Source organism: Prunus persica, chromosome G5, assembly GCF_000346465.2.
Source record: "Prunus persica cultivar Lovell chromosome G5, Prunus_persica_NCBIv2, whole genome shotgun sequence".
In the NCBI taxonomy this organism is placed as follows: Eukaryota; Viridiplantae; Streptophyta; class Magnoliopsida; order Rosales; family Rosaceae; genus Prunus; species Prunus persica.
The window spans coordinates 16328115-16354658 of record NC_034013.1 but is presented as its reverse complement, the minus strand read 5'-3'; the positions used below and the strand labels follow the sequence as shown (position 1 = coordinate 16354658).

Here is a 26544-nt window from a genome sequence, read left to right as displayed (position 1 = left end):
AATATGGCAAGTTAAACAGATGGCTCTGTCGTTTAAGGTCTCCAGCTCCATAGCTCCAATCAGAAGAGTCAAAACGACTCGACTCGTTCGGTTTTTGCACAAAGAAGAAAAGAAAGAAACAGAGAGAAATCAAAATCAAAATCGCCAAACGCAATTGTTTGCAGAGATGTCCCTGTTTCAGTTTGTGTTAGCTCCTGTGTTTCTTTGTTTCTCACTCTTCTAATTTCGGGGTTGAAGACTCTGAATCCATCATCCATGGCTTTTATGGGGTAAAATTAGTTAATCTTGTCTTCTTTTTTTTTCAATTTGTAATAAGAGAATTCAAGCAGTTGTGAAATTTGGAACATCAGAAACATGACTTTTTTTAATGTTGGTTTTTATATCCTTATGTCTAGTTGAACTGAAGCTTTAATCAGAATGCGTAATGAGTAGGAGATTATTAAGGAGGGTAGTTGAATTGAGATTCTCTCAAAGAAAAGTAAGAAGAACCCAATTCTAAATGGAGAACTGCTGTGTGGTTAAAAGACTTAGCTCAGAAGATGCGTGCCCCCTATGATGGGATGGGAGGCTCAGAGAGTCATAGGCATTGGATATTGGGGGGAGTTTGATGTTTGAGGATAGGCTGAAGGCCGTTTGAAAGGAGTGGAAGAGACTGATTCTATATATTCAGCTTGTTCTCGGTGCTGGTCGAATACAAGAGAGGAGTCTATGTCTATGAATGCATGCATGCAGCCAAGCCAAGAGAGCACCATCTCCAACCCATTATTATTGTGTGCCACCATACCATTTAGAGCTCGGATTATAGGTTTCTAATCAAGTTGATGTAGACAAGTTTAATGTGTAGGTTTTGCTTTCTCAGTTTTAATTAGGTAGCAAAATGTCTGAACAAGTGAGTAGTTAGCTAGCTATTCTGTGCCACACAGTAACGTGGGACGTGGGACGTGGGTGATTGTAAACAAGTTGATACATTTGATTTGATTTTGGGGGGTTAGTTGCATTGCATTCAAGTTAAATTTAAAGGTTCCGTGACCGACATATAAAGAGACAGAGTTAATTTGTTGCAGTAACGTTAAAAGATATTTAATCATACACTCAATAGTTGGTGATTGTAAACAAGCTGATACATTTGATTTGATTTCGAGGGGTTAGTTTCATTGCATTCAAGTTAAATTCAAAGGTTCCTTCACCGACACATAAAGAGACATAGTTAACTTGTTACATTAACGTTAAGAGATATTTAGTAATATATCCAATCTTAGCACAAAAAATATAAATAAACCCTACACCATTTAATTTCTATAAACAAAGTAAAAAAAAAACTCAAAAAATAACAGCTGACTTTATTTAATTTAATTTTGATTATTAAATTACTTTGATGCCCTATTGAGTGTTTTGAGTTTTTTTTAATGAGTTTTTAGGGTTAGGCTTGTTTTAAGAAATATATTGCAGTTTTGTAATTTATAAAAAGTTAAAAACCTTTTTATTATGTTGTAAATAAACTTTAGATATTTTTCTAAAATCCATTTTATATATGATATTTTTATAATTTATACCCCTATAGTAAATCTCCTTTATGTTAATTATACTCTCTCATATATATATATATATATATACGTAGAGAGTGTTTCAGTTAAGGAATCTTGACATTGTATTTTATAATCCGATATATATATATCTGGAAGAAGTAGGTCCGTGTGAATTTCCGTGCACAATCAAAATTCCAATTGCTATACACGTGTCAACCCCAACTTCCCTAATGAATTATGTGTATATTCTTTTTCATCAGCTGTATGTATAATATTGGATCCTTTAATTACCTACAAATCAAAGTGAACTTCAGTCTTTGAATACCTAGAAGGAAGAGTGTCATATATAGGAATCACGGTCTCATTCTCACCTAATTAAATAATCAATATAAAGTAAGTGAATATATGACGTGAACATGAAAACGTTGAAAGGTAAGCAAAGGTTAGGACCCTCAGGATAGCACCTTTGGGAGAGAAATTGTTGCTATTTTTGATCAATAATACAATAATACGTCTTGACTTTTAAGAGTATCTTCAACCAATATGTTAAAAATGTTACATAGATATTTAACGGCTAGAAATAATATATCATATTACTCCAGTCGAATTGTCAAAACTGATGTAGAATGAGAGTTGGAGGTTCAGTCATTATTTTTGACATTCCAAAAACAATACGTTAAATAAATATTTTATTATTTTTTAAAGGCTTCTAACAGTACTTCCATTTATTATTTTATTATTTATTTTGAATGATTTGACGGTTAAAAATTGAACTTTTGTAAAGATTCGATGAACTTATATGGGTTGGAAATGAAGCCACGTGCCTTCATCTCAATCTCAGTTTAAGTAACGCATTATTAATACGGAACTTAGATACGGGTTCATTGACATTGTGCAACCACCTCACCTCACCTGACTGTAAATTTTACAGCTTCATAAGAATTGCGATGCTCTGCTCCAGCCAATATACAATCAATACAAGAGATTTTGGTTCACTTTTCTTAGTGTAGTTTGAATTTGTAAGGCCACCATTGCACATTTTTCGCGTATAGAAGAAGAATATTTAGAATTGTCCACACCGAAATAGATTCTGGCTGAAAAATGTAATTCGCATGTAAACCAGCTAATACAACTATCGTTATCATATGTAATTTCTTAGGTAGGTAGCTAGCTACCTAGCTATCATTATCTTATACACAAATTACAATTAATTTACTTAATATTAATTGATTACTTAATTTACCATTTTGTCCCCCCTCCCCAAAAAGAGATAAATGACAAGGAGGAGGGGTTGGAAGACAATTCTGCGCACTTAGCATCTTCCATCACATCATTCTCCGTAATTAACAAACCTTCAAATACGTATCTACCATTCGTTGATATATTATCATCCCAAAAACCAAAACCTAAATAATAAAAAACTCAACCTAACCCACCCAACAGAGCAAACACGTTCCAACCTACTAAACGCACCCCAACCCCCACTTTTCTCCCTATCTATATATGATCTCCAACACATAATCTTGTAAACTCGAACATAAAATGTTTATTCTCATATTCATCACCGTCGTCTTCGCCGCCCTCTTGTACCGTCTTCTGTTCTCCGGCAACCGCCACTCCCTCCCTCTCCCCCCCGGCCCAAAGCCGTGGCCTATTGTTGGGAATTTGCCTCATTTGGGCCCCGTCCCCCACCACTCCCTCGCCGCCTTGGCCCGCCAGTATGGGCCTCTCATGCACCTCCGCCTCGGCTTCGTTGACGTTGTCGTCGCCGCCTCCGCCTCAGTGGCGTCCCAGTTCCTGAAGACCCACGACACCAACTTCTCAAGCCGGCCGCCCAACTCTGGCGCCAAGCATCTCGCTTATAACTACCACGATTTGGTGTTTGCACCGTACGGTCCGCGCTGGCGGATGTTGCGGAAGATCAGCTCAGTCCATTTGTTCTCCGGCAAGGCTTTGGATGATCTTCGACATGTTCGCCAGGTCATCAAATTTTGTCCTCATCGTCTTCAATGACTTGGTCCTGGTTTACGTTGATTTTCTGCTTCATCATTAATGCATGTATTATTATTAATTAAGGCACTAACTTAATGTGCTAGCTCTTCCTTAACGGACGGGGTCACTCTTCTAACCCCAAAAAAATTACAAATTTTCTTATATTTATGAGATTCAGTGGTATATTTATTTATTTTTAAAAATATATATATGATCAGTAAATATGTTACATGAGTTGAACTGACGGAAAAATTAATTAACAAAAATAATTTTGTAACGCAGGAGGAGGTAGCTGTGCTGGCTCATGGCTTAGCAGGTGCCGGGTCAAAGCCAGTGAACTTGGCTCAGCTTCTAAATGTATGCACGGTCAACGCCCTAGGGCGGGTGATGGTGGGGAAGAGGTTGTTTGGTGACGGCAGCGGCAGCGGCGACGAGAAGGCGGACGAGTTCAAGGAGATGGTTGTGGAGATGATGGTGTTGGCAGGAGTGTTCAACATAGGTGACTTTATCCCCGCCCTCGAGTGGCTGGACTTGCAGGGCGTGGCGGCGAAGATGAAGAAGCTGCACAAGAGGTTTGATGCCTTCTTGACCGCCATTGTTGAAGAACACAAGAAGAGCAGCGGCGGAAAGCATGGGGACATGTTGACTACTTTACTCTCGCTCAAAGAGGATGCTGACGGTGAGGGGGCCAAGCTGACAGACACCGAGATTAAAGCTTTGCTTTTGGTACTCACACATTCTCTCTCCCTCTCTCCCTCTTTCCCTAGTTGCCTCCATTATTAATTATTGTCTTCTTGTGGTGCTCGAGTGTCCAGACTGAAACATGACCTCAGCTGAGCTCACGGGAAATAACGAATATATTGTTATTATTGTGTGTGGGTGGGGGTGTTTGGGCGTTTTACCGTCAATTGAGTCCGACAATGAATTAGAAAGATAATATTATTATTATTAGTTTGGGTGGGGGTTGTGTGGGCCTTTGACTGTCAAATGAAGCAGGCAATCAATTAGACAGAAATTATTAAACATAGAACTCAAGCAAGGCCCACCAACGAAAAATATAGTTTAAAAAAAAAAAAAAAACAACAACCAGGTCCTTAGAATACGTAACGTGTCTTTCACGGGACCCACGTCCGGTGCATAGTTACCATAGTACATACCCTCACTTGTATTCATTTAATTCAAATTCCTTACTATCATTTTTCACGTTGGAGGAATTCTTTGTGCATGACTTTTGTTCTTTGTTGGATCGATTTTGGATTGATAATGTGTTACTAAATTTTGTTATTGACATGTTATCGACAATGATATAAATTATCGATATTGTACTCACGTTTGTCCTTCGATAAAATGAGTCTCTTCTCTCACTATTTCTTCAAAATCTAGGGATTTGTCCCTTAATTTTTTTATGGCGTGTTAATGTCTGCCTTTTTGCTTATGTAATTGACTTTTAATATAATGCATCCATACAGAATATGTTCACAGCAGGTACTGACACGTCATCAAGCACAGTGGAATGGGCTATAGCAGAACTCCTTCGCCACCCCAAGATTCTGGCCCAAGTCCAACAAGAACTTGACCAAGTTGTGGGCCGAGACCAGCTTGTAACTGAACTGGACCTACCCAACTTGACCTACCTCCAGGCCGTGATCAAGGAAACCTTCCGGCTCCACCCGTCCACCCCTCTCTCGTTGCCTCGCATGGCATCTGAAAGTTGCGAAATTAACAGCTTCCACATCCCAAAGGGCGCCACTCTCTTAGTCAATGTATGGGCCATATCACGTGACCCAGAGCAATGGAAGGAGCCACTTGAGTTCCGACCCGAAAGGTTCCTACCGGGCGGGGAGAAGCCTCATGTGGATGTTAGAGGGAATGATTTTGAAGTGATCCCATTTGGTGCTGGGCGCAGAATATGTGCGGGGATGAGCCTGGGCTTGCGTATGGTCCATCTAATGGCTGCAACCCTGGTCCATGCATTTGACTGGACCTTGGCTGATGGGCTAACCCCAGAGAAATTGAACATGGACGAAGCATATGGGCTCACTTTACAACGAGCGGCACCTCTAATGGTGCACCCGCGCACAAGGCTAGCCCCTCATGCATACGAAGCATCATCATCTTGATTCTTGAGATAGAATTTGAGGTTTTGATGCCAATTTTATGGTAAATTTGGTGCCTCCTAGCTGCTACTATTTCTGTTCCAAGTTTAGTTTGTATGTTCAGTTAACTAGAACAATGGTTCTATCTGAATATCCTATCAACAAAAACAGTGCTTGTAAGTTGTATCGAATCAAAACCCATCAAATACGCTCCTCGCTCGCATAAAATATTTTATTCAATTTATTCCAAAATCTCATACAATCGCATATATTAATGTGAATTGAAATCACTGTCTATATCTTCTTAATGAATTTGAGTAAATGTTGGATTAAAATTGAAGGGGATACTTTTCATCAAACATACTTAAGTGAATTCATTCATTTTTTTAAAAAAATTCCTTCACTTTTTATTTACTTACAAGTAAATAAAAAGATTTTTATTACTATTAGTCAGTTATGATTTATTTAATTCGTAAAGGATGGTTCAAATAATATATTTTTAAATAGGCTAGCGAAGCCAGGATTTCATGTGTGTGGGGGGGCCTCTCATAGAATATAAACAATAAAAAACTTGAACTCACAAGACATACTAAAACATCAAAAATCATATTGAGTATTCATTACAATCACCATTGTTCTTGACGAGTTTTCATATTTTGATATCATTGCTTAACAACCTCGTCATCTATACTATTAAAAATGTCACTCTCAATATATGCAACAAAGTAATCATTCATCCATAAATTGAAAGACCTATTAAAATTAATAAAAAGAAGAAAAAAAAATCAAAATTTCACGAACTAAAAAAATCATAAATTAAAAAAAAAGAAAAAAAAAGAGAACTACTAAAAAAACTTTAATTGAATAAATTAACCTAATTAAAACTTGATAGTTTAATATGGAGATTGAGAGAAAAACTCACAGGCAGTGCATTGAGAAAGTCTGCTTTGCTGCTTGTGTTTCTCCAAGAAAGGAGAAAAATGGGTTAGGTTTTTATCGATTTTTGTAAAAGGATACATATATAATAAACATATTAAACCTTTGGGAAAAGGAAGGGAAAGTGGCTTAAACTTGGTGGAAAGGAAAACAGGATTTGGCTGCTGGTCCAAGTGATAAAATAAACATATTAATTAATATAGATTATTCAATTATTCAATAACAGGAATACATATTACATTTTAAAATTTGTCCAAAATATATATATATATATATTACATTTTAAAAGAAATAAAAAAAAGTGAGTGGGGGCCAGGGACTGCACTGGTCCCTACGAGCCTCTGCCCTCAATTTATGATTTTCTATCCTAAACTCTCAATTAAAAGTTAAAATTATCGTCATCTTGATTTTAAAATAGGCCACATTTGTGTCTACTCACTACTACAACAAACGAAATAGACGACGGAAATTCACCGTCGTTGTGATTCTTTGAAAACCATTGTTAAATCGACCGACATCTTTTGAACGTCAAACTAGGATGGTTTTTCACCGTCGTTGTTAATCTGTAAAGATGACGGTTTTACCTAAAAATCGTCGTCATTTAAATGAAAATGATAATGGTTTTTCCTAAAAACTGTCGTTATTTATATGTAAAGACGACACTTTTTTGGAAAACTGTCATTATACATGCTAAAAACGACAGTATTTTGTTAAATACCGTAAATTGATTGTCTATAAAGAAAACATTATTTTGTTAGAAACCGTTGTTGTTTTGATGTAAAGACGACGCTTTTTGGAAACCCGTCGTTATATATGGTAAAGACGACGGTATTTTGTTAAATAGCGTCATTGATTGTATATAAAGACGACATTATTTAAAAACGGTGGTTGTTTATATATATAGACGACGGTAAAACCATCGTTTATTTTTCTTTAAATATGTTGTCTAATAAGTTCCCAAGCTGTTACATTGTAATTTTTTGTTTTCTATGATTCCATACAATGATTTTAACTAGGAAACCAATTATAATGATTCAAAAATTATTTATTTCATAAAACTTGAAGATTCAATAGTCATTACATAGTCAACCAATCTTTATTCTATTACATACATACTTCCTACCTATAATTAGAAATAAAGGAGCTACATGTTGCTCACAAATTCTACTGATTTGATACGAACTTCATCAATTTGTTCTTGGATGTATGAGTTAGCTCCGCCTTGCACATCTTCCAAGTTATTGTAGTCCCCTCCACTGTAGCAATATCAGCAACAATAGGTCCCTTCTACAAGACTTGCAAAATTAACATCAAACTCCACAAACACAAACCTTATCCAAATATATTTCACAGGTCCCTTCTTACGAATCATGCCAAAAGATTATAATGCTAATATTAAACGCTTGATAATAATAAGAAGTCAAAAAACTTGAAATGCCATGCTTGAAGCTTTGTGACAGACTGACAACTCAAGTGGAGCAAGGCAAAGAAAGTTGTATGCTAATACCTTTCTTGACCACTGAGTAAGCTTCCTTGTAGCAGCAACCTATACCAAATCAGAAAAACAAAACCAAAATTTTAACTAAAGCTACTGTGGTCTACACTCTAATAATACAACACTTCTTTATTTTATTTTATTTTATTTGTGGAATTAAGTATTATGTTTTGAAAAAGAAAATATGAATTTTTCATAAATAAAAAAAGAAAAAGAAAATAAAAAGAAAATAGGAAGTCAATGTAGCAAATCAGTAGCAACTCACGCAGAGAAGGCTGAACAAAGTGAGCAATGAGACGAGGTCTTGAGTTCATCTCTGAATCAACACAAGGAGGAGGACCCTCTCCCTTTTCTCCTTGTCCTACTTGCCCCAGTACATAGACAAAATTTAAAAAAACAAAAATAATAAGACTTCACAACATGTTTCAATCCATGTCTTTCAATTCCCAAACAACAAACAACTGGTTGTTTTATTCACCAACAACAAACAAATGCTTTAAAATACAGTGCCAACAGAAAAGATATCATGCATGCAACCATGAATTCATATATGCTTGTATGTAATGTACGGAGAGCTTCAAATAACTTCACAACTGATGATTGGTAGTTTACCAAAGCAGCAACCAAAAGGAATCTTAACTAGAATTCTGTAATAGCATAGTAACTCCGGTTTTTGGAATTACCTTCTTCTGAAAATATATAGATTTATTTTCCCTACACTGCTAAAAAATGCTTCTCATATATTCATAGTCTATTACCATTGATGAGTGTTACTCCAGCACCAACTGACAGTTCAAATAGACCCCGAGTATAATCCTTACCAAGATAGCCAAACCTGCCCTAAACTTCTATTTTAATCATGTAGAATATGTGAAATTCATCTTATTTCAACTGAAAACAACAGAAAATCTGATTGTCTAACCATACAGGTTCTTACTGCTATGTCCTGTTATCCCAGCAGCTACAAGCATTCCTACTAATCAAGCCTGAATATAATCTTTATAACTGCTCAAATGGCCAATCCCCCTAAAACCCTGCCTTATGTTCCCTTTTCAATCCTATGTCACATGTAAAAGGCATTTTCTTCTAAAAATGTTCTCCTAGGTTTTGTTACCTGCTATGTCCTGTTTTCTACTACTAAAGAATTTCATTGCCATTCGAGTGTTAAAGCAGCTCATTACATTCACAATAAACCTATATATAATCAAATACACAAATAGATAAAACCCAGATTTCTTTTAATCTTATATCCGTTCATTGGACAACAAGTCAGGACATCTCACTTTTTGATAGACCTCCTATTGCCAATCATCGCCAGTTGCATGTCCACTCTGGGCTGAAGCTACAAAATATGCATAAGTAGGTCAGCATTTGCACATTGTTTGAAACTTAATCATGACAATTATACTGAGAAAAAAGCATTGCCTGCAGAATAGTGATATAGAATTATGGAAAACTATCATTCTATATCAAATACCTAAAATAGTCGATGGTGTGGATTTCATACCAGCTTTTTATACCCAAAGCCCTAATTCCTAAATCAACTCACCAGCATCTTTAATGGAAGAACCTAAATCAAACAAAATAAAACATACATAGTTTCTTCGATAATAAACTAAACATAATAAAACATACCCATTGCAAAGTGTTCGCGAGACAATCATAACCAGATCTGACATTAAAACCCTCACTGATCCATTCATGAATCATAAAAAATTAAAATTAAAAAAATCAAAAAAGGAGAAGAAGAAGAAGAAGAAAACAGAGAGAGAGAGAGAGAGAGATTACTCGTAGTTTTTTCCTTCAAATTAGTGCTTGAGCTTGGTTCATTTTCAGAGGGAGAGAATAAATTTTGGTTAACGAGGCGAGTTCGGTGGACTGAACGATGTGAGCTCGGTGGACTGAACGACGCGATGGAGATGGCGATCTCGGTGAACTCGGTGTCCTGAACGGAGTGACGGAGATGGCGATCTCGGCAAGTTCGGTGGATGGCGAGAGGGAGATGTGCTTCATCGATGTGAGAGAGAGTTGAGAGAGAGAGGGTTTTGTGAAAGTTCGTGGGAGAATTTGAGATAGTACAGTGTTTGAGAGAGCGAGTGTTTTCTGAAAAGCTCCGCGCTCGCGAACTTAAAAAGTGAATTTTGGTTTAGCGCCTCCTGAAAACACGACGGTCCTAATAAGGTATCGTCGTAATTTTAAAAATCAACCTAACATATTGGCGTATTAGGTACTTTATCAGGACGGTGTTATAAAATTGATCGTCTTTTAAAACAGCACGACAATTTTTATATAAATGGACGCCTTTTGGATGTCGTAATTTAACATAATTATAGTAGTGACTGCATTACTCGTGGTCAGAAGAGTAGGCACCATTAACATTCTGTTCATCTAAATTAAACTGTTTCTGGTAGGGTGACTGCCATTTCACTTGCAAATAAGCAAGTGATCTCCATGGAGGTAAAGGCATCGAGTCCTCTTAAAAATAAACTCATAAATATAAAATTTGCATCAAATATACGCAGGGAAAGCAAATGTGAAGTTGATGAATCAAATATACAAGGGAACGAACAAGCCATCTCTTCCTTTTTTTAGCAATCCATCTCATTATTTTTTAACACAAAACTAACCAAACTATACAACAAAAAGCAAGACAATCATTTTCACATGCTAACCGGATTACGACCCAAACAATATCACAATATTCATTGTTCACATTAATATGTTGCATTACTCAAACAAAATATATTCAAATCAGCCATTGTTTATCCCTAGATTTTAAAATATAAGGCTCAATTTTATCACCTATCTTTAAAAATAGGATCTCCATCAGCGACTATTTATTCCTAACATGCTTTACTCACCAAGGGAGGTTAAATGAGCAAGAAACACATAACTAGAACCAAACTAGAGGGTTGGGGACGAAAATTGACACTAATTTTAAACTCATAAGCAGCTAATAATTTTTCTCTAATCTCTCTAAGAATAGCAACTTAATCTCTCTAATTATATAATTTTCAATTTTTTTGTTATTTAAAATTTGTTTTACGTTATATATATGTATATTTCTATATATTAGTTGGGATGAGCCTGGGCTTGCGTATGGTCCATCTAATGGCTGCAGCCCTGGTCCATGCATTTGACTGGACCTTGGCTGTGGGCTAACCCCAGATAAATTGAAAATGGACGAAGCATATGGGCTCACCCTGCAACGAGCCGCACCTCTGATGGATGCACCCACGCCCAAGGATAGGCCCCCATGCATACAAAGCATCATCATCTTGATTCTTGAGAGAGAGTTTGAGGTTTTGATGCCAATTTTATGGTAAATTTGGTGCCTTCTAGCTCCTACTATTTCTGTTCCAAGTTTAGTTTGCATGTTCAGTTAACTAGAATAGTGGTTCTATCTGAATATCCTATCAACAAAAGTGGTTAGCTATCCATCCTTTTAATGAAAAGGTGCTTGTAAGTTGTATCGAATTGAAATTCATCAAATATGCACCCCGCTCGCATCAACTATTTTACTCAATTTATCCCAAAATCTCATACAATCTCATATATTAATGTGAATTGAAATCATCGTCTATATCTTCTTAATGAATTCGAGTAAATGTTGAATTAAGATTGGAGGGCATACTTTTGATCAAATATACTTTAAGTGAATTCATTCATTTAAAAAAAAAAAAAATTCCTTCACTTTTTATTTACTTACAAGTAAATAAAAAAAAATGATTTTCTATCCTAAACTCTCAACTTAAAATTATTGCCATCATGATTTTAAAAAGGGCTCCATTTGCATTGCTTGTGGTCAGAAGAGTAGACACCATTAACATTTTGTATAAATTAAACTATCTCTAGTAGGGTAACTGCCATTTCGCTTGCAAATAAGAAAGTGATCACCATAGAAGAGCATCAAGTTCTGTCCTGCTTGAGAGAGACCAAAGTTTTTTTTTTCTTTCTTCATTTTTATTTTTATATAGAGACGAAAGTTTAATAGGCATCTGATACGCAATTCTCAATTTGATTCCATTTAATTAAGCTTTTTTTTTAAGACGGAGAATTAATATATTCTCAATTTATAATCTCATGTCATTAACCTCTTATAGGACATCCAAATAATTCTTTATTTTCTTATTTTGGCGAGTTTCTATATTTGCACAACATATTTTTTACATTAACATATTTTCATCAAACACCTTATAAATGCATGTGTTATACAGTTGTACCCTAAAGAGAGATTAAATGAAGCACAATGAAGGGAAAAAAAGAAGAAGCCCAATCACGGTGGTCGCTTGAAACATTCTCTTGAATAATTAATATAATTCGAGAAAAAAGACGAGATGGACAAGTTGTGATTATCCCAATTAAGAATGGAAAACAAAATACATAACTTGTACTAAACTAATTTATTTAGCATGTGAAATTTTTTTTTTGAGTGCAAACGATAGTCTAAACTACATGGGAGGGGTATATATATATATATATATATCTCTCTCTCTCTCTCACACACACACAAAACTATGATGTATTATTATTAATTGCTCGTCAATTATTGACATAAACTTAAATAAGCATGATTGTCGTCAATATGTCAACAAAATCATAGCTAGGTGGTTTAGAGTCTTAAATAAGTACGATTTGTCATGGTAAAAATCGTTAATCAAACATACTTATATTATTAAACAAAAAAATAAAAAAGATTAAAAACTTACAAAAACATCACTACATCTTTACAGTAGCAACATATTTTTTCAGCAGGAGAATCACCTTCTACGAAATTGGGTAAGTTGTGTGGGAAAGTTGTTAGTGGTGGAATATATAGAATTAAGCAACACATATTCCACTTAAAGGGAAATGTAGCCCAGTGCCTAAGGTCTTCGGATGAGGATAATGCCAAATGTAAAGCCGCATTAGAAGGTGAAAAACATAAGAAGAGACAAAAAAGTAGACACATTGGGGAAGTGAGGGAAGAAGTTGCGTTTCAACAAATTGAAGAAGAAGTGGCAGACATTTAAGTTGTCGGATAAAAAAAACACCGTAGTTTCTCGGGTCATAGATAAATTTGTATCACACATCAATTTTGATTATTCAATGGATGTAAACAAGAGGATGCGATAACAAAATACTCATGATGCCTTTTTCAATTAAAAAACAAATGAATATTTGGCTCAATTGGTGTATGAAGTTGATATTCCTTTTCACGTGATCGATAATGATAAGTTCAAAAGATTTATGGAAGCGGTTGGCCTATTTGGCTCGGGTAACTAACCTCCTAAGCGGTTTAGAGTCTTAAATAAGTACGATTGTCGTGTTAAAAATAGTTAATCAAACATACTTATATTATTAAACATAAAAATAAAAAAGTTCAAAAACTTACAAAAAAAATCACTACATCTTTACAGTAGCAATATCTTTTTTTAGCCGGAGAATCACCGCCTACAAACTTGGGTAAATTGAAGTGTAAGTTGTGTGGGAAAGTTGTTAGTGGTGGAATATATAGAATGAAGCTACACATATCCCACATAAAGGGAAATGTAGCCCAGTGCCTAAGGTCTTCGGATGAGGATAAAGCTAAATGTAAAACCGCATTAGAAGGTGAAATGTAAGATCCCACATCAACCAACGGAGAGGGGGTGATGTGCCTTATATATGTACACCCGCATCCATCTAGCACGAGGCCTTTTGGGAGCTCACTGACTTCGGAGTCGTAGGAATTCCGAAGTTAAGCGAGTTGGGGGCCAGAGCAATCCCAGGATGGGTGACCCACTGGGAAGTTGCTCGTGAGCTCCCAGAAACAAAACCGCTAGGGCTAGAGAGGAGGGGCCCAAAGCGGACAATATCGTGTTACGGCGGAGCCGATCCCGGGGTGTGACATGAAAAACATAAGAAGAGACAAAATAATAAACACATAGGGGAAGTGAGGGAAGAAGTCGAGTTTCAACAAATTGAAGAAGAAGTGGAAGACATTGAAGTTGTAGGGTCAAGAAAAAACTCGCATTTTCTTGAGTCATAGATAATTTTGCATAACACATCAATTCTGAGTATTCAACGGATGCAAACAAGAGGATGCGATAACAAAATACTCATGATGCCTTTTTCAATCAAAAAACAAATGAATATTTGGCTCGATTGGTGTATGAAGTTGGTATTTCTTTTCATGTGATCGATAATGATAACTTCAAAAGATTTATGGAAGCGGTTGACCTATTTGGCTCGGGTTACCGACCTCATAGGCGGTTTGAAGTCTTAAATAAGTATGATTGTCATGTAAAAATCGTTAATCAAACATACTTATATTATTAAACATAAAAATAAAAAAGTGCAAAAACTTATAAAAAAAATCACTACATCTTTACAGTAGCAACATCTTTTTTCAGCAGGAGAATCACCACCTACGAACTTGGGTAAGTTGAAGTGTAAGTTGTGCGAGAAAGTTGTTAGTAGTGGAAAATATAGAATCAAGCAACACATATCTCACATAAAGGGAAATATAGCCTCATGGCTAAGGTCTTTGGATGAGGATAAAGCCAAATTTAAAGCTGCATAAAAAGGTAAAAAACATAAGAAGACACAAAAGGGTAGACACACAGGGGAAGTGAGGGAAGAAGTCGAGCTGCAACAAATTGAATAAGAAGTGGAAGACATTGAAGTTGTAGGGTTAAGGAAAAAGTCGTTGTTTCTTGGGTTACGGATAGGTTTGCATCCTCTATCAATCTTGATTGTTCAATTAATTCAAGCAAGAAGATGCGACAACAAAATATCCATGATGCCCTTTTCAAGCAAAGAACACATGAAGTACATCAATATTTGGCTTGATGAGTGTATGAAGCTGATATTCCTTTTCATGCTATCGATAGTGATAGCTTTAAAAGATTTATGGAAGCAGTTGGCCTATTTAGCCCGAGTTACAGACCTCATAGCCAATACTAATTAATGGAGCCATTATTAAAGCCGATATTACTTTTCATCATTGCCTTATTTTCAGTAACAACGTCGCTGCCTCGTTTTCCGCAACAACATCGATGTTGATGATTAAGGTTGTTTTTCATACAATATGTTATAAACTTATTAATGAGGAGAAAACTTGTTTATTATCTCGTGATCTTAGGACCACTATTTGAAAAATATGTTCGATTGATTATGCTTATTGGAGTGAAGTTCTTGAAGACAAGAGAAAAAACCTTATGGATGAGATCACTGTGAGTGTGTTACATATTATGTTAAATATCAAATGTTTCATTATTATTAATTTTTATTATTAATTGCATGTAAACTATGACATAAACATTGTCGTTATTATGTCAATAAAATCATGATTAGGCTGTTTAGAGTGTTAAATAAATACGATTGTCGTCATAAAAATCGTTAATCAAGCATATTTATACTATCAAACATAAAAATAAAAAAGTAAAAAAACTTTCAAAAAATCAATGCCTCTTCACAGCAACAGTATTGCTGCCTTTGTTTTCAGCAGGAACATCGCCACCTACAAACTTTTCCGAGATAGGTCAAGGTTTACTATTAAAATTTTAATATTTGCATGTTCTATTCTATTCCATCGTGCACTTGGGGTAACGAATTTTAAGCCACCCAAATAAAAATCCTTAGCTTAAGTTGTTCTCCTCATTGTAATTTTAATATATATTTTGAATTTAGCCTCCTCTAAAATATGTGACACTTTATTTGTTTAATAACATGTTTAACATGACTCGAATTTGACATGACGTGTTTATTAAATGGGTTAGATTTGGCAGTGACAACCTATTGACTGCCTTAAGTCAAGGGTGATATATATATATAATATAAATTAAAAAATTCATTTAAAATCTTTGGCCAAAGATAATTTCTCTTTTTTGGTGAAGCCAATGATAATTTTTTGGTAATTAGTAATTAGATATTGTTTCTAATTTCGTGGAAAATTTATTTTATTTTTCCTTTTGGCTGATTTTTCAAATTCTCATATTTTATAAGAGAAATTTCGTGCTGGCTCCACAGACCAAGATGCCACATGGCATAATTTAATTGCAGGACTACCTAACGCTCACCCTCAACAACTCTTCAGAAACCCACCCGAGGGCCAAGGCCTTCGAAAAACGCCTCCCTTTCCCACCTCAGCTTCGGATCAAAGCCACCCAGCTGAGACCTACGAACCTTAGCTTCGTCCCGAACCTCAGTTTTGTTCCACAGTTCGTTGAAAATTTCGCACTATTTCGATCACTTTCTATCTCTCTCTCTCTCTCTCTCTCTCTCGGAGCTCAAAGATACATTTTTCTCTCCGATTCAAACCCTAACGCTTCGCAATCTCACAGTCTCAGGGGATCAGTTTCGAGCTTCAATGGGGGCCTCTCAGCGTCACTGTGAGTTTCCCATCCATTTTTATCTCCGAGAAACCCTAATTTTCTGTCCATACGAACCATTTTTGTTAGGGATGCAAATCTGCGCTAGGGTTTTGGCATTTTATTGCTGGGCAGCTCTTTTAAAGCTTATACAGTTAAAATTTCAGTGTTATGATTTCGATCTTATATGTTTTAGCTATAAATGCGGCTTTAGCATTCATGTGGTTGCTCAGAAAATGGAGGACAAAAGGAAACAATTAGCAATGATATTTTAAGAGTATCTGTTAGTTTTGAGTTTCAAAATTGAAACCTCACCACAGGCTTAGTTTAGTGTGGTTTCATTTCATGGGGGTTCTAAATGATGAAAAAACCTTTTCATTTTTTTCCTACTGCATACAATTGGAGGAAATGGCTATTATGTCAGATTTGGGCTGTGTTCATAAATTTCACGTATCTGATTTCCTCCAGTTTGATTCGATACGGAGGCATTGGTTTAACCCCACTTGACCATTTTTTTTTAGTGAGGCACTCAAGAGTGCAGGAACCCTATCGATTGTATGTTCCTTTTATTTGTTTATGATTATTGTTGCTTTGAAGAATGTCTAATTTTATTTAATGCCTTAAATATGTTATCATTGGATAATTGCACCTTTTGTTATTTACATATAGGGTTGAAATTATTTCTTGCAGTAGTCCATTTCCTTTTTGATGTATGCATTTTCCCACCATTAAATTTACATGCGTGTGTGAACTTAATTGACGTACAGTGGTGCTGTGTGATTTGGTATAATGACAAGTGTAATGTAATGAGCAGACCATATGGAACCCATCTTGGAATTGAAGCTGAGTTTTCTCAATAATGAATTACATGGACGTGATACTAGGGGATAGTGAAAAGAGTCTATATATTGCAGGCATATATAGTGTATGCAATGAGAAAACCACATGAGTACACCTTACTTCATTTTTTTCATATCTTTGAACGAGGTCCTGGTACTTTTATTGGTTTAACCACTCAATCTGTTATCCCCAAGTGATTTTTTTTTTTCAGAGTTAGAAATTTGACAAACACAATCATAGGGTCCATGTGGAGGTATGTATTCTTTCTGGATTTGAGGCTGAGGCTGTGGGACAGGCCTCCCTAAAATCCTTTATTTGAGTACTTCTAAATTTCTGGAGGTTGGAAGGGCTTTTTTTTTGGGTTTCTGCTGTGTTCCTGATGGATTTCTTGTCCATCCTGTTTTCTAATCTCTCTCTCTCTCTCTCTCTCTCTTCAATAAATAAAATCGCTGTTTTCTATTAAATGATGCAATTTATGTGAAGATGGGGATAAAAGCACTGATAACCTTTCCCTTGATTACCCTATTACTCTGAGGTCATTAGACAACTTTCTCAAGTGGCAATAGGGTGATTCCTTGAGAAATGTTATTTATGCTTGGTGATTCCTTCTGTCTATGCTTCTTTTTTCATTGAGAAATGTTGTGCTTTTGGGTTGAAAGGAATAGCAGGAATTTTAAGGGTAAAGTTGTGCCACAACCTCAAATCAATAGGACAAATAAAGGATAAAGTTGATGTCATATAGGTCACATTGTGCATAACCGTAATTTAGTTGGAATTAGAGGCAATTTCTTATGCCACAAGCAATTTTTGAAGGCAGATATGTTCTCTAGGTTTTCTCTTTACTGCATATCAGTTTTATCTGTTTCAGTCGGTGCATATTTTTTGGCAGATTTTATCTCCGAGTTGTTTCTGGATTGTCATCAATAGTCTGGACGTGGATAACAGGAATTATCTTGATGCCTATACCAGATTGATTGCTGTCATTATGTCTCTAATACATGATCTAATGGCTATGTCCCTAACAACACCTTACACGGTTATATTCAGGATAAGTTTTGGTGGAGAACATGGCAGTTGGAGCAACACTAAATTATACTGGAACAAGGTGTGTTTCTGAATGTGATTTTGTTTGGTCACATTTCGTATGATTGTATGGTTTCTTAGAATCATAGGAATATGGTAGTTCTGAACTCTATTCATATTTTCCTTAGGTAGTTTCTTTCTCCAAAAAATTTTTGCTGCAAAGTTGTGGCTGGATTATCTATGCCTAGAAACGAAGTTGGAGACAGGGTCCACAATTTCTTCGGGCAAGAGAACTTGTCACAGGGTCAGCATCATCCACAGGTTGATGGGAACTGGCCGGGTCTAAGTAACAACCTGTGGGTCGGGAGTCAGAGACAAATTGGAGCTCCAGTTAATTCAAGTTTAAAGAATTATAATGTACAGCAGTCAGGTAGGATTATTTTAACCTCTTGATTAGTTTATTTCTAATTTATTGTTTCTTGTTGTTGTTGTTGTTGTTGTTTTTTTTTTTTTGGGGTTGTGGGGTTGCGGATGGTTTTTCTTGTGTTTGAGGAGCCATCACCTGTTTCTAAACATCTCTCTTCCTTTATTAGTAGCAGATTCTGAAAGAGGACATGGGAGTCAGTCTTTGCATGTGCCTCATGGTTTGGATTTTATTCACTCAAATCAGAAGCCTGAGTCTGGCAGAGTTCAGTCTCAAAATCAACAGCCAACTCCTAATGGCTATGTGCATGGGCACCAGATGTTTCAGACAAGGCAGAATGAAGCTAACTTTTTGGGAGTGGATGCAGAATCTGATCGGCAAAATTTAACATCTAGAGGCTTGTCAATACTTGAATCACAGACAGGAAGTGGCCCTGAGCATAAAAAAAATTTAATGAGAATGGAAACTTCAGAATCCCCCGTTGGTTTTGATTTTTTTGGTGGTCAACAGCAAATGACTGGTCCACATCCCAGCATGATGCAGTCTTTGCCAAGGCAGCAGTCAGGGATTAGTGACATGCAGCAATTACAGCGACAGGTTATGCTCACACAAATTCAAGAATTTCAAAGGCAGCAACAACTTCAGCAACTAGAAAGGCAACAGGTTCTTGCGAATCAGGCTTCCTCCATTACAAGACAGGCTGCTGGTAACCACTCACCAGCTCTAATCAATGGTGTTCCGATCAATGAGGCATCTAACAATCAATGGCCACCTGATCTTGTGGCAGGTAACACAAACTGGCTGCAGCGCGGTGCTTCTCCTGTTATGCAGGGGGCATCTAGTGGACATGTATTGTCCCCTGAACAAGCCCACACATTACGGTTGATGGGTTTTGTTCCTCAACAGGCTGATCAATCTCTATATGGGGTTCCAATTACTAGCACAAGTGGCTCACCTGGTTCATATCCTCATGTTCAAATGGACAAGTCAGCAATGCAGCAGATGTCGGCACGTAATAATTCCTTTCCGGGTAGTCAATATGCTGCATTTTCGGATCAGGTTAGCATGCAAGATGGATCCCTGGTTTCTAGACAGGATTTTCAAGGGAGAAGTACGTTTGGGCCTACTGCTGCTGAAGGCTTGAATAGTGGGTTTAATTTGGAAAACTTGAATCAAGTAAATCCTCAGCAAAGAAATGAACCCATGGAGGAATTCCAAGGGAGGCAACAGCTAGTTGGATTGTCAGAACCATCACAAGAGAAAGCAGTCATACAGGTTGCACCCTCGCAGAGTGTGGCTACACTAGATCCAACCGAAGAAAAGATTTTGTTTGGTTCAGATGACAATCTATGGGAGGCCTTTGGCAGGAGCACAAATGTTGGAATGGGAGGTCCTAATGTGTTGGATGGTACGGACATTTTTGGAGGACTTCCTTCTGTACAAAGTGGGACTTGGAGTGCTCTTATGCAATCTGCAGTAGCAGAAACTTCTAGTGCTGATATAGGGCTACAGGAAGAGTGGCCTCTGAGTTTTCGAAATCAAGAACCTCCAACTGGGAATCAGCAGCCCTCAAGTGTTGGTAATACCAGCAAACAACAGTCTGGTTGGGCTAGTAACAACTTGCACTCTTCCTCTGACTTGAATTATAGGCCTTTCCCACACTCTGCTGATGTCCATAGGCCCAATACAAGTAGTACTTTTTCTAGTGTGCAGGGATTTCAGCAATCAGGGCCTAAAACTTTGCATGAACGAGGTGAGGTCTTTCGGAATGATTCTTCTCAGAGATTTATTCAACAGAATCCTGAACAAGGAAGTAAATGGTTGGATCGCAGTCCTGTACAAAATTTATCTGCAGAAGGCAGTCATAATTATGGAAATACTAGTCATTCATCAGGTGCAGAAATAAATGCAAATAGCATTTCGGGTTCTTGGAACCGTCAACAAAGCATTTCATCACATAGTAGTGATGGCCAGCCCTTCAATATGTTAAATGGTTGGAACTTTAGTGAGTCTATGTCGACAGATGGGGGTAATAATCTGAAAAGTCATGGGAATCAAGTTTTATCACGATCAGCTCCAGGTGGTGATCGCAAGAGAGACGTGCATGAGGAAATGAACCATGCTGCTGGTACATGGAAGACTGATTCAAATGCTGAACTGGAACAAGAAAAATATCCCATTGGAAGCCCACAGAGGAATAGAGAGGGTTCAGGCACAAACAATGTTGCGAAATCAAATTCCAGCACCGCAAGAGCCAACCAAGAAAGCCAGAAACATCTTGCAAACAATCATGATTTCTGGAAAACTGTTGATTCAGTGAACTCTAAAGGAAATGAGGTTCTGGGGAAAAATCAGCATCATCTGGATAAGAATCCTCTAATTTTGGAGTCATCAGGGAACCATTGCTTAGACAAGGGAGCAGTTGAAATGCATGATATGGAGAACTTGAATAGAAATGACACTTTTTTCTCTAATGCACACCATCAAGCTTCAGTTGGTGGTTTGAAGGAAAGTGTTGCCGCAGATGCTGGCGATTCCCGTGTGTTTCCTGGAAGCAAACAAAAGTCGTCTAGTATTGCTGGTCCTAGACCCCCCGGAACTCGTAAGTTTCAGTATCATCCAATGGGAGATGTGGATGTTGAAGTGGAGCCTTCTTATGGAAGAAAACATGTGACACAGTCGCAGGCTATGTCCCAGAAGGTCCCTCGAGCCTTTAGAAGTCCTGACCAGGGGAGTTTTGGGCAGTCAAAATTTATTGGTCACACGGATAGAAGTTCTATGGAAATGGAGAAGGTGATTGATAGGTTTTGCTATATTTGAGAATGATGCACAAAGTTCTTACTTTTGATTTTCTTAATTCATCTAAAATATTTTGTTTTGGGTTTTTCTTATTGTTTTTATTTTTTATTCTATCATATCTTTAAGTAAAGTATAGTTGACATTTCCTACCCGCTCGGGTATTTACCTGGTTGTCAGGCTGACACAAAACGTTTGGATGAGAAACCTTCAAAACGTATGCTTCCAGGTTTTGTGCCCAGTACGTCTACTCCCTTTGACAGATTCACGGGTAATAATCCCCCAAACAAAGCTGCGCAATCAAGGTAGTTGCATAATTTAATATTTGCTACCATTCATATACAGACTTGCATGAGGACATGGGATCTGATATTTTTAGTTCCTTGCAGTCAACATATGCTCGAACTTCTTCACAAGGTGGACCAACCAAGGGAGGGTGGCAATGCTACACACTTCAGCTCCTCTGATCACAATACATCATCTGAGATGCCCGAAGTGGAAACTTCTGATGGATCTGTAGATCACCTTCATCGAAATCAGTCATCTGTTTCTCAAGGTTTTGGTTTACAGCTGGCTCCTCCATCTCAGCGGATTCCATTTGCAGACCATGCCTCGTCTTCTCAGATCTCCTCACAAGCAGTTTTCAGTTCGTCTCCTGTCCATTCTGAGATAGGAGAAAAGGGTCATACATGGTTGGGCTCAGCAGCATCTGTCCAGTCATTGCCTTCTTCTCGTGAAGCATCTCAAGGAGAATTTAGAAATAATATCTCTGGTTCCTCAGGACAGATAGGGAATAAGGCTTCACCATACAATGTTCAGGGAAATTTTTCTGCTTCTTTCAATTCTGGTTTTCCTCTTTCAAGAAGTCAACTTGAAAATCAGCACATGGCTGGCTCTAGCGGACAAGTAACGGCAAGTCAGTCTGTTAACATACCTTTTGATAGGCTTGCTTTCCGACCAAAACAGATGGATGATTCTTGTGAGAAGGCTCAAACCAGTCAATCTGCCCTGCCACCAGTGCCAGATATGCCTGGAAGTACTTCACAGAATAACCATGCCTCTGCAGAGGCATCCCATCTGAATATTGCTGACCAATCCCATTCAAGAGTTGTTGCCCCAAAAATCCCGAAATCAGATGCGGTGCCGGTCTCTGAGCCTTGTGTTACATCTGGTATGCCCCATCAAGGTGCTTTTTCTAAAGATTTGACTAACGTATGGACCAGTGTTCCATTTCAGCAACCTTTAGTAAGTGCTGAACCTTCCAATGTTGCTTCACATTTATTCAAATCCCAACTTCAAACAAATAACAATGTGGTAACAACTTTCCCTGGATCACCAAAGCTCAATGAGCAAGATACCCGAGAAAGAGGGAATGGCATGTCTGCCTTTGGTGCATATTCTTCTAGCATGCAAAGCATTGCTGTGAAAGAGCAACCACCCAAACAAAGTACTGGGCAACAAGTATCAACTGAGAACATTCAGGGTGCGCAAAAGATCAATTTGTCACAGGGAAAAGAATCCTTTACAAATAATTTTTTTGAGGCATCTGTTTCAAGCTCTGTTGCTACTCAGAGAGACATTGAAGCTTTTGGTCGCTCTTTAAGGCCAAATAACAGCTTGCATCAAAGTTATTCCTTGCTGGACCAAGTGCAGGCAATGAAAAGTACAGAGGTTGATGGAAATGATCGGAGTGTGAAGAGATTGAAAGGTCCAGATTCTGGTGTGGAGACTCAGCAGGTGGATGCCCAGGGAGGATCACAATTATCTTATGGATATAATAATGTGGAAAGGAATTCATCAGCTGATAACATGTCAGTTCCCGCTGGAGATTCTAACATGCTTAGCTTTTCATCCAAGCTTGGGGATACTCGAAATTCAAATGCATCTTGTCAGGATACGTTCACTTTTAGTCGGAAAGATTCTCAGAATTTCTCTAGTAGTAGTAATGCATCGTTTTTTAGAGGTGAACAGTCTCATGTTAGCCCCCAGATGGCGCCATCCTGGTTTGATCAATATGGAACCTTTAAAAATGGGCAAATATTTCCAATGCATGATACACTGAGGACCACTATGAAGTCTCTGGAAAAACATTCTGTTACTGGAAAGCCAGGTGATGATACGCACACTCGGGAATCAATGGAGCAAGCTAGTGCCACTTCTGATGCTAGTAAGCTTGTTACCATCCCGCAGAGTTCAGTTCCTGTACCTATTCCCAGTGAGCAATTACCTTCCCCTCCTGCTGCGCGTTCTGATGTAACTGATGAAAGTTTAATTGTTGCAAGACCAAAGAAGCGCAAAAGTGCTACATCTGAACTTTCACCTTGGCATAAAGAGCTGACGAAGCTTTCCCAAAGGCTTCTGAATATCAGGTAGTTTGCTTGACACTTGCTCAATTACTATAGATGCTCCTTTCATTTTTGGTTCTTAGTTATCTTTAATTTAAGCAGAGAAATATTTTGTTTTGTTTCTTTCATGATTTTTTAACATATGGAAGGTTTATAATACTTGCAGTGCAGCGGAAACAGACTGGGCTCAATCAACAAACCGACTGGTTGAGAAGGTTCGCTTCTGGCTCAACCACTAAGCTCACGATTAAGCTCTGATATTCTGTAGCTTGTTTGGAGAGTTCTAATTTCTAATTGCTTCATATTGGGTTGACAGGTCGAAGATGAAACTGAAATAATTGAAGATAGACTGCCAATGCTTAGGCCCAAAAGAAGGCTAGTCTTGACAACACAGCTTATGCAGCAACTGCTTCGCCCTCCTTCTGCAGCAGTTCTTTTTGCAGATGCTAGCTTATGCTATGAGAGTGTAGCTTACTTTGTGTCCAGATTAGCACTAGGCGATGCTTGCAGTGCAATCTCCTGCTCTGGCAGTGGTTCTCAAACTCCATTGCCTCCTGACAGTGTTGACCTGTAAGAGTTGTCTGGAAATTATTTAAATTTTCCCAATAAGGCAATGACTTAATGGTTTACAGATTTTGCATTATTCAGTGCATGCTAACTTTAAAGTCTTTCAAAATATTTATAGTTTGCCCGAGAAGCCTAAAACACCTGAGAAAATCGGTCATCAATACTTCTCAAAAGTTGCAGAAGACTTTGTTGATAAAGCAAGGAAGCTAGAAAATGATTTGTTGAGGTAGCCTCCATGACCTCAATATTTCCTTCATATCACTGTTTCTGCTTAATAGCTTTGACAATTTTGTATATATCACTTTACATAATAGATGCCTACTATTTATCAGCATCCTGTGGTTGTTATGTATGTGGTCCCTCTCTTTTTCTTTCTTTCTCTAGTGTAATGCTTCCTTCTGCTGATGCAGACTGGACAAAAGAACTTCAATCTTAGACGTGAGAGTGGAAAGCCAGGATCTGGAGAAGTTTTCTGTCATCAATCGTTTTGCTAAGTTCCACGGGCGAGCACAAGGTGATGCGGCTGAGGCCTCACCATCCTCTGATGCTCTTACAAATGCTCAAAAAACCTGCCCCCAGAGATATGTTACTGCACTTCCAGTGCCTAGAAATCTGCCAGACAGGGTACAATGTCTTTCACTTTGATCATTAATTGATTCTTTTTCCCTCTCTCGGCCATTTGCCTCCACATTCCTTTTGATTGGCTGGTTCATTATCTTTCAACCTATCTAATGGGACATGCTTCAGAACAGCAGTTTCACAAATGGGAATATAGGAGAAGAATGAATTCTAGATTGTCTCCTTCATAAGCAACGGAGACTTTTAGTTCTTTGCGCTATGGACCATTGATGTCAATTTTGAAAAATATAAGGTGGTCTATGTATACTGTGAAAGTCTAGAAAGGAACTGCGATGCCCCATCATTTTTTAGCTAAAGGGGGAGGATAGAAGCGCAGTCCCATTACTCAAAATTGTACACACTTCTGTAATTCAAGTAATCATGTGTTCTTGTTCGCAATCCTAAGCATGGGAAATTCATCGATTGAGGTTTTACCTTGATTTTGGACCAACTAAGAATTATGAGAAGAGGGACTCTCTATGGTCTTAAGTTCTGAAATTTTCAATCTTATTGCTAAAATTAAGAATACTTTTTGGGTAAAAGCAAGAATTAAGAGGTTGGCCCTAAAGAATGTTAGTTAATTAGTTATGTGGTGACTTGTTTAAGTTTTTAAAGAAGTAAGAGAAATTTTATCTGGATTTCGGTTCAGTTGTGCAAAAGTCAATGGGGATTTATTCTTCTGGGTGGTTTATGAAGTGGCCTGGTTTTAGTGATGTTGGAATCCCTCTTCGATTTGTTTTAGGTTCCCCTTGGTATCCCTACTTGATTTACCATGACTTCTACAGCAGGCATAAAAGAGAGGGTAGTCCATAATATGCTGCCTGCTTTATTATGCTTCTTGTGTGCCACTAGTTTCAGAGCCAAAAGAATAAATGATGTCTGGTTAACATCTGATCAGTGGGATTGGAACTCGATAACCAAGTTTGGTACAGTGGTTAACTCTTTATTAGTATGTTAGATAAGCAGTGTATATAATACGTACGTTTCTGCTTTCGTTTTAGTTTTGAGGGTGAGCCAGCTTGTTGTTGCATAACCATTTGCATATATGGTCTGAACTTTTTTCTTTCACTAGAAGTTTTGTTTCCTTTGTCCTTCATGTGTTGTAGCACTTTTAGATTTCAGAATAATCTCCTCAAAATTTAGGGGTGCCTTTGTGCATCATTTTTGAAAATTACTGTAGGCAATGTATCTTGTTTGCCGAGTTGATACTGGGTCCTGTTTCTTCATCTTGTTCTAGTAGTTACGTGTTACACATTTGTTATTGCACAATGTTGAAACCTCTGAGAGGCCTCTGGAGGGAACTGTGTGTATTGTAAGCAGGGGCGGACCCACAGAGGGACAAATGGGGTCGCATGACCCCATGGATGCCGGAAAACTCCCTGAGAATCTCCGCTGATGACCCTTTGAGACGTTGATGGGGGACCCTGAGGTGCCCACCAAATGCTCAACGAAATGACCCAACCAGTTGCTGCTGTCTCTGCGTTGCTTTAATCCCAGATGCGCGCGTTGGCTTCCTTTTTGTTTTTTAAACGCCTGGCCTGCCGCCTTGCCTA

General features: G+C 37.7%; 2 protein-coding genes and 1 long non-coding RNA gene across 15 annotated transcripts; 2 read left to right on the top strand and 1 right to left on the bottom strand.

Annotated features, from left to right (window-relative positions):
* On the top strand, window positions 2925–5885 carry LOC18777306 (flavonoid 3'-monooxygenase). The gene is made up of 3 exons (XM_007209855.2): window positions 2925–3506; window positions 3801–4244; window positions 4988–5885. Exons 1-3 carry the CDS (start codon window positions 3069–3071, stop codon window positions 5636–5638), a joined length of 1533 nt encoding a protein of 510 aa, XP_007209917.1. The 5' UTR covers window positions 2925–3068; the 3' UTR covers window positions 5639–5885.
* LOC109949163 lies at window positions 7581–10224 on the bottom strand. Of its 5 annotated transcripts, none has more exons than XR_002271677.1 (6): window positions 9834–10224; window positions 9523–9735; window positions 9329–9387; window positions 8311–8406; window positions 8058–8096; window positions 7581–7837 (listed from the first exon to the last, which is right to left on the bottom strand). It is a non-coding gene; the product is annotated as an uncharacterized LOC109949163 (long non-coding RNA). The 5 variants fall into 5 exon arrangements; XR_002271679.1 differs by having other exon boundaries at window positions 9523–9615; window positions 9834–10223; XR_002271676.1 differs by lacking the exon at window positions 9523–9735 and having other exon boundaries at window positions 9834–10220.
* Window positions 16161–25489, top strand: LOC18777358. Of its 9 annotated transcripts, XM_020563530.1 has the most exons (11): window positions 16161–16399; window positions 18108–18323; window positions 18434–18671; window positions 18835–19371; window positions 19453–21458; window positions 21642–21766; window positions 21851–23830; window positions 23973–24021; window positions 24123–24376; window positions 24492–24599; window positions 24784–25489. In XM_020563530.1, the coding sequence occupies exons 2-11, from the start codon at window positions 18204–18206 to the stop codon at window positions 25016–25018; spliced, it is 5652 nt and encodes a 1883-aa protein (XP_020419119.1). In that variant the 5' UTR covers window positions 16161–16399; window positions 18108–18203; the 3' UTR covers window positions 25019–25489. The 9 variants fall into 9 exon arrangements, with proteins under 9 accessions (XP_020419119.1, XP_020419118.1, XP_020419117.1 ...); XM_020563529.1 differs by having other exon boundaries at window positions 18841–21458; XM_020563528.1 differs by having other exon boundaries at window positions 18838–21458.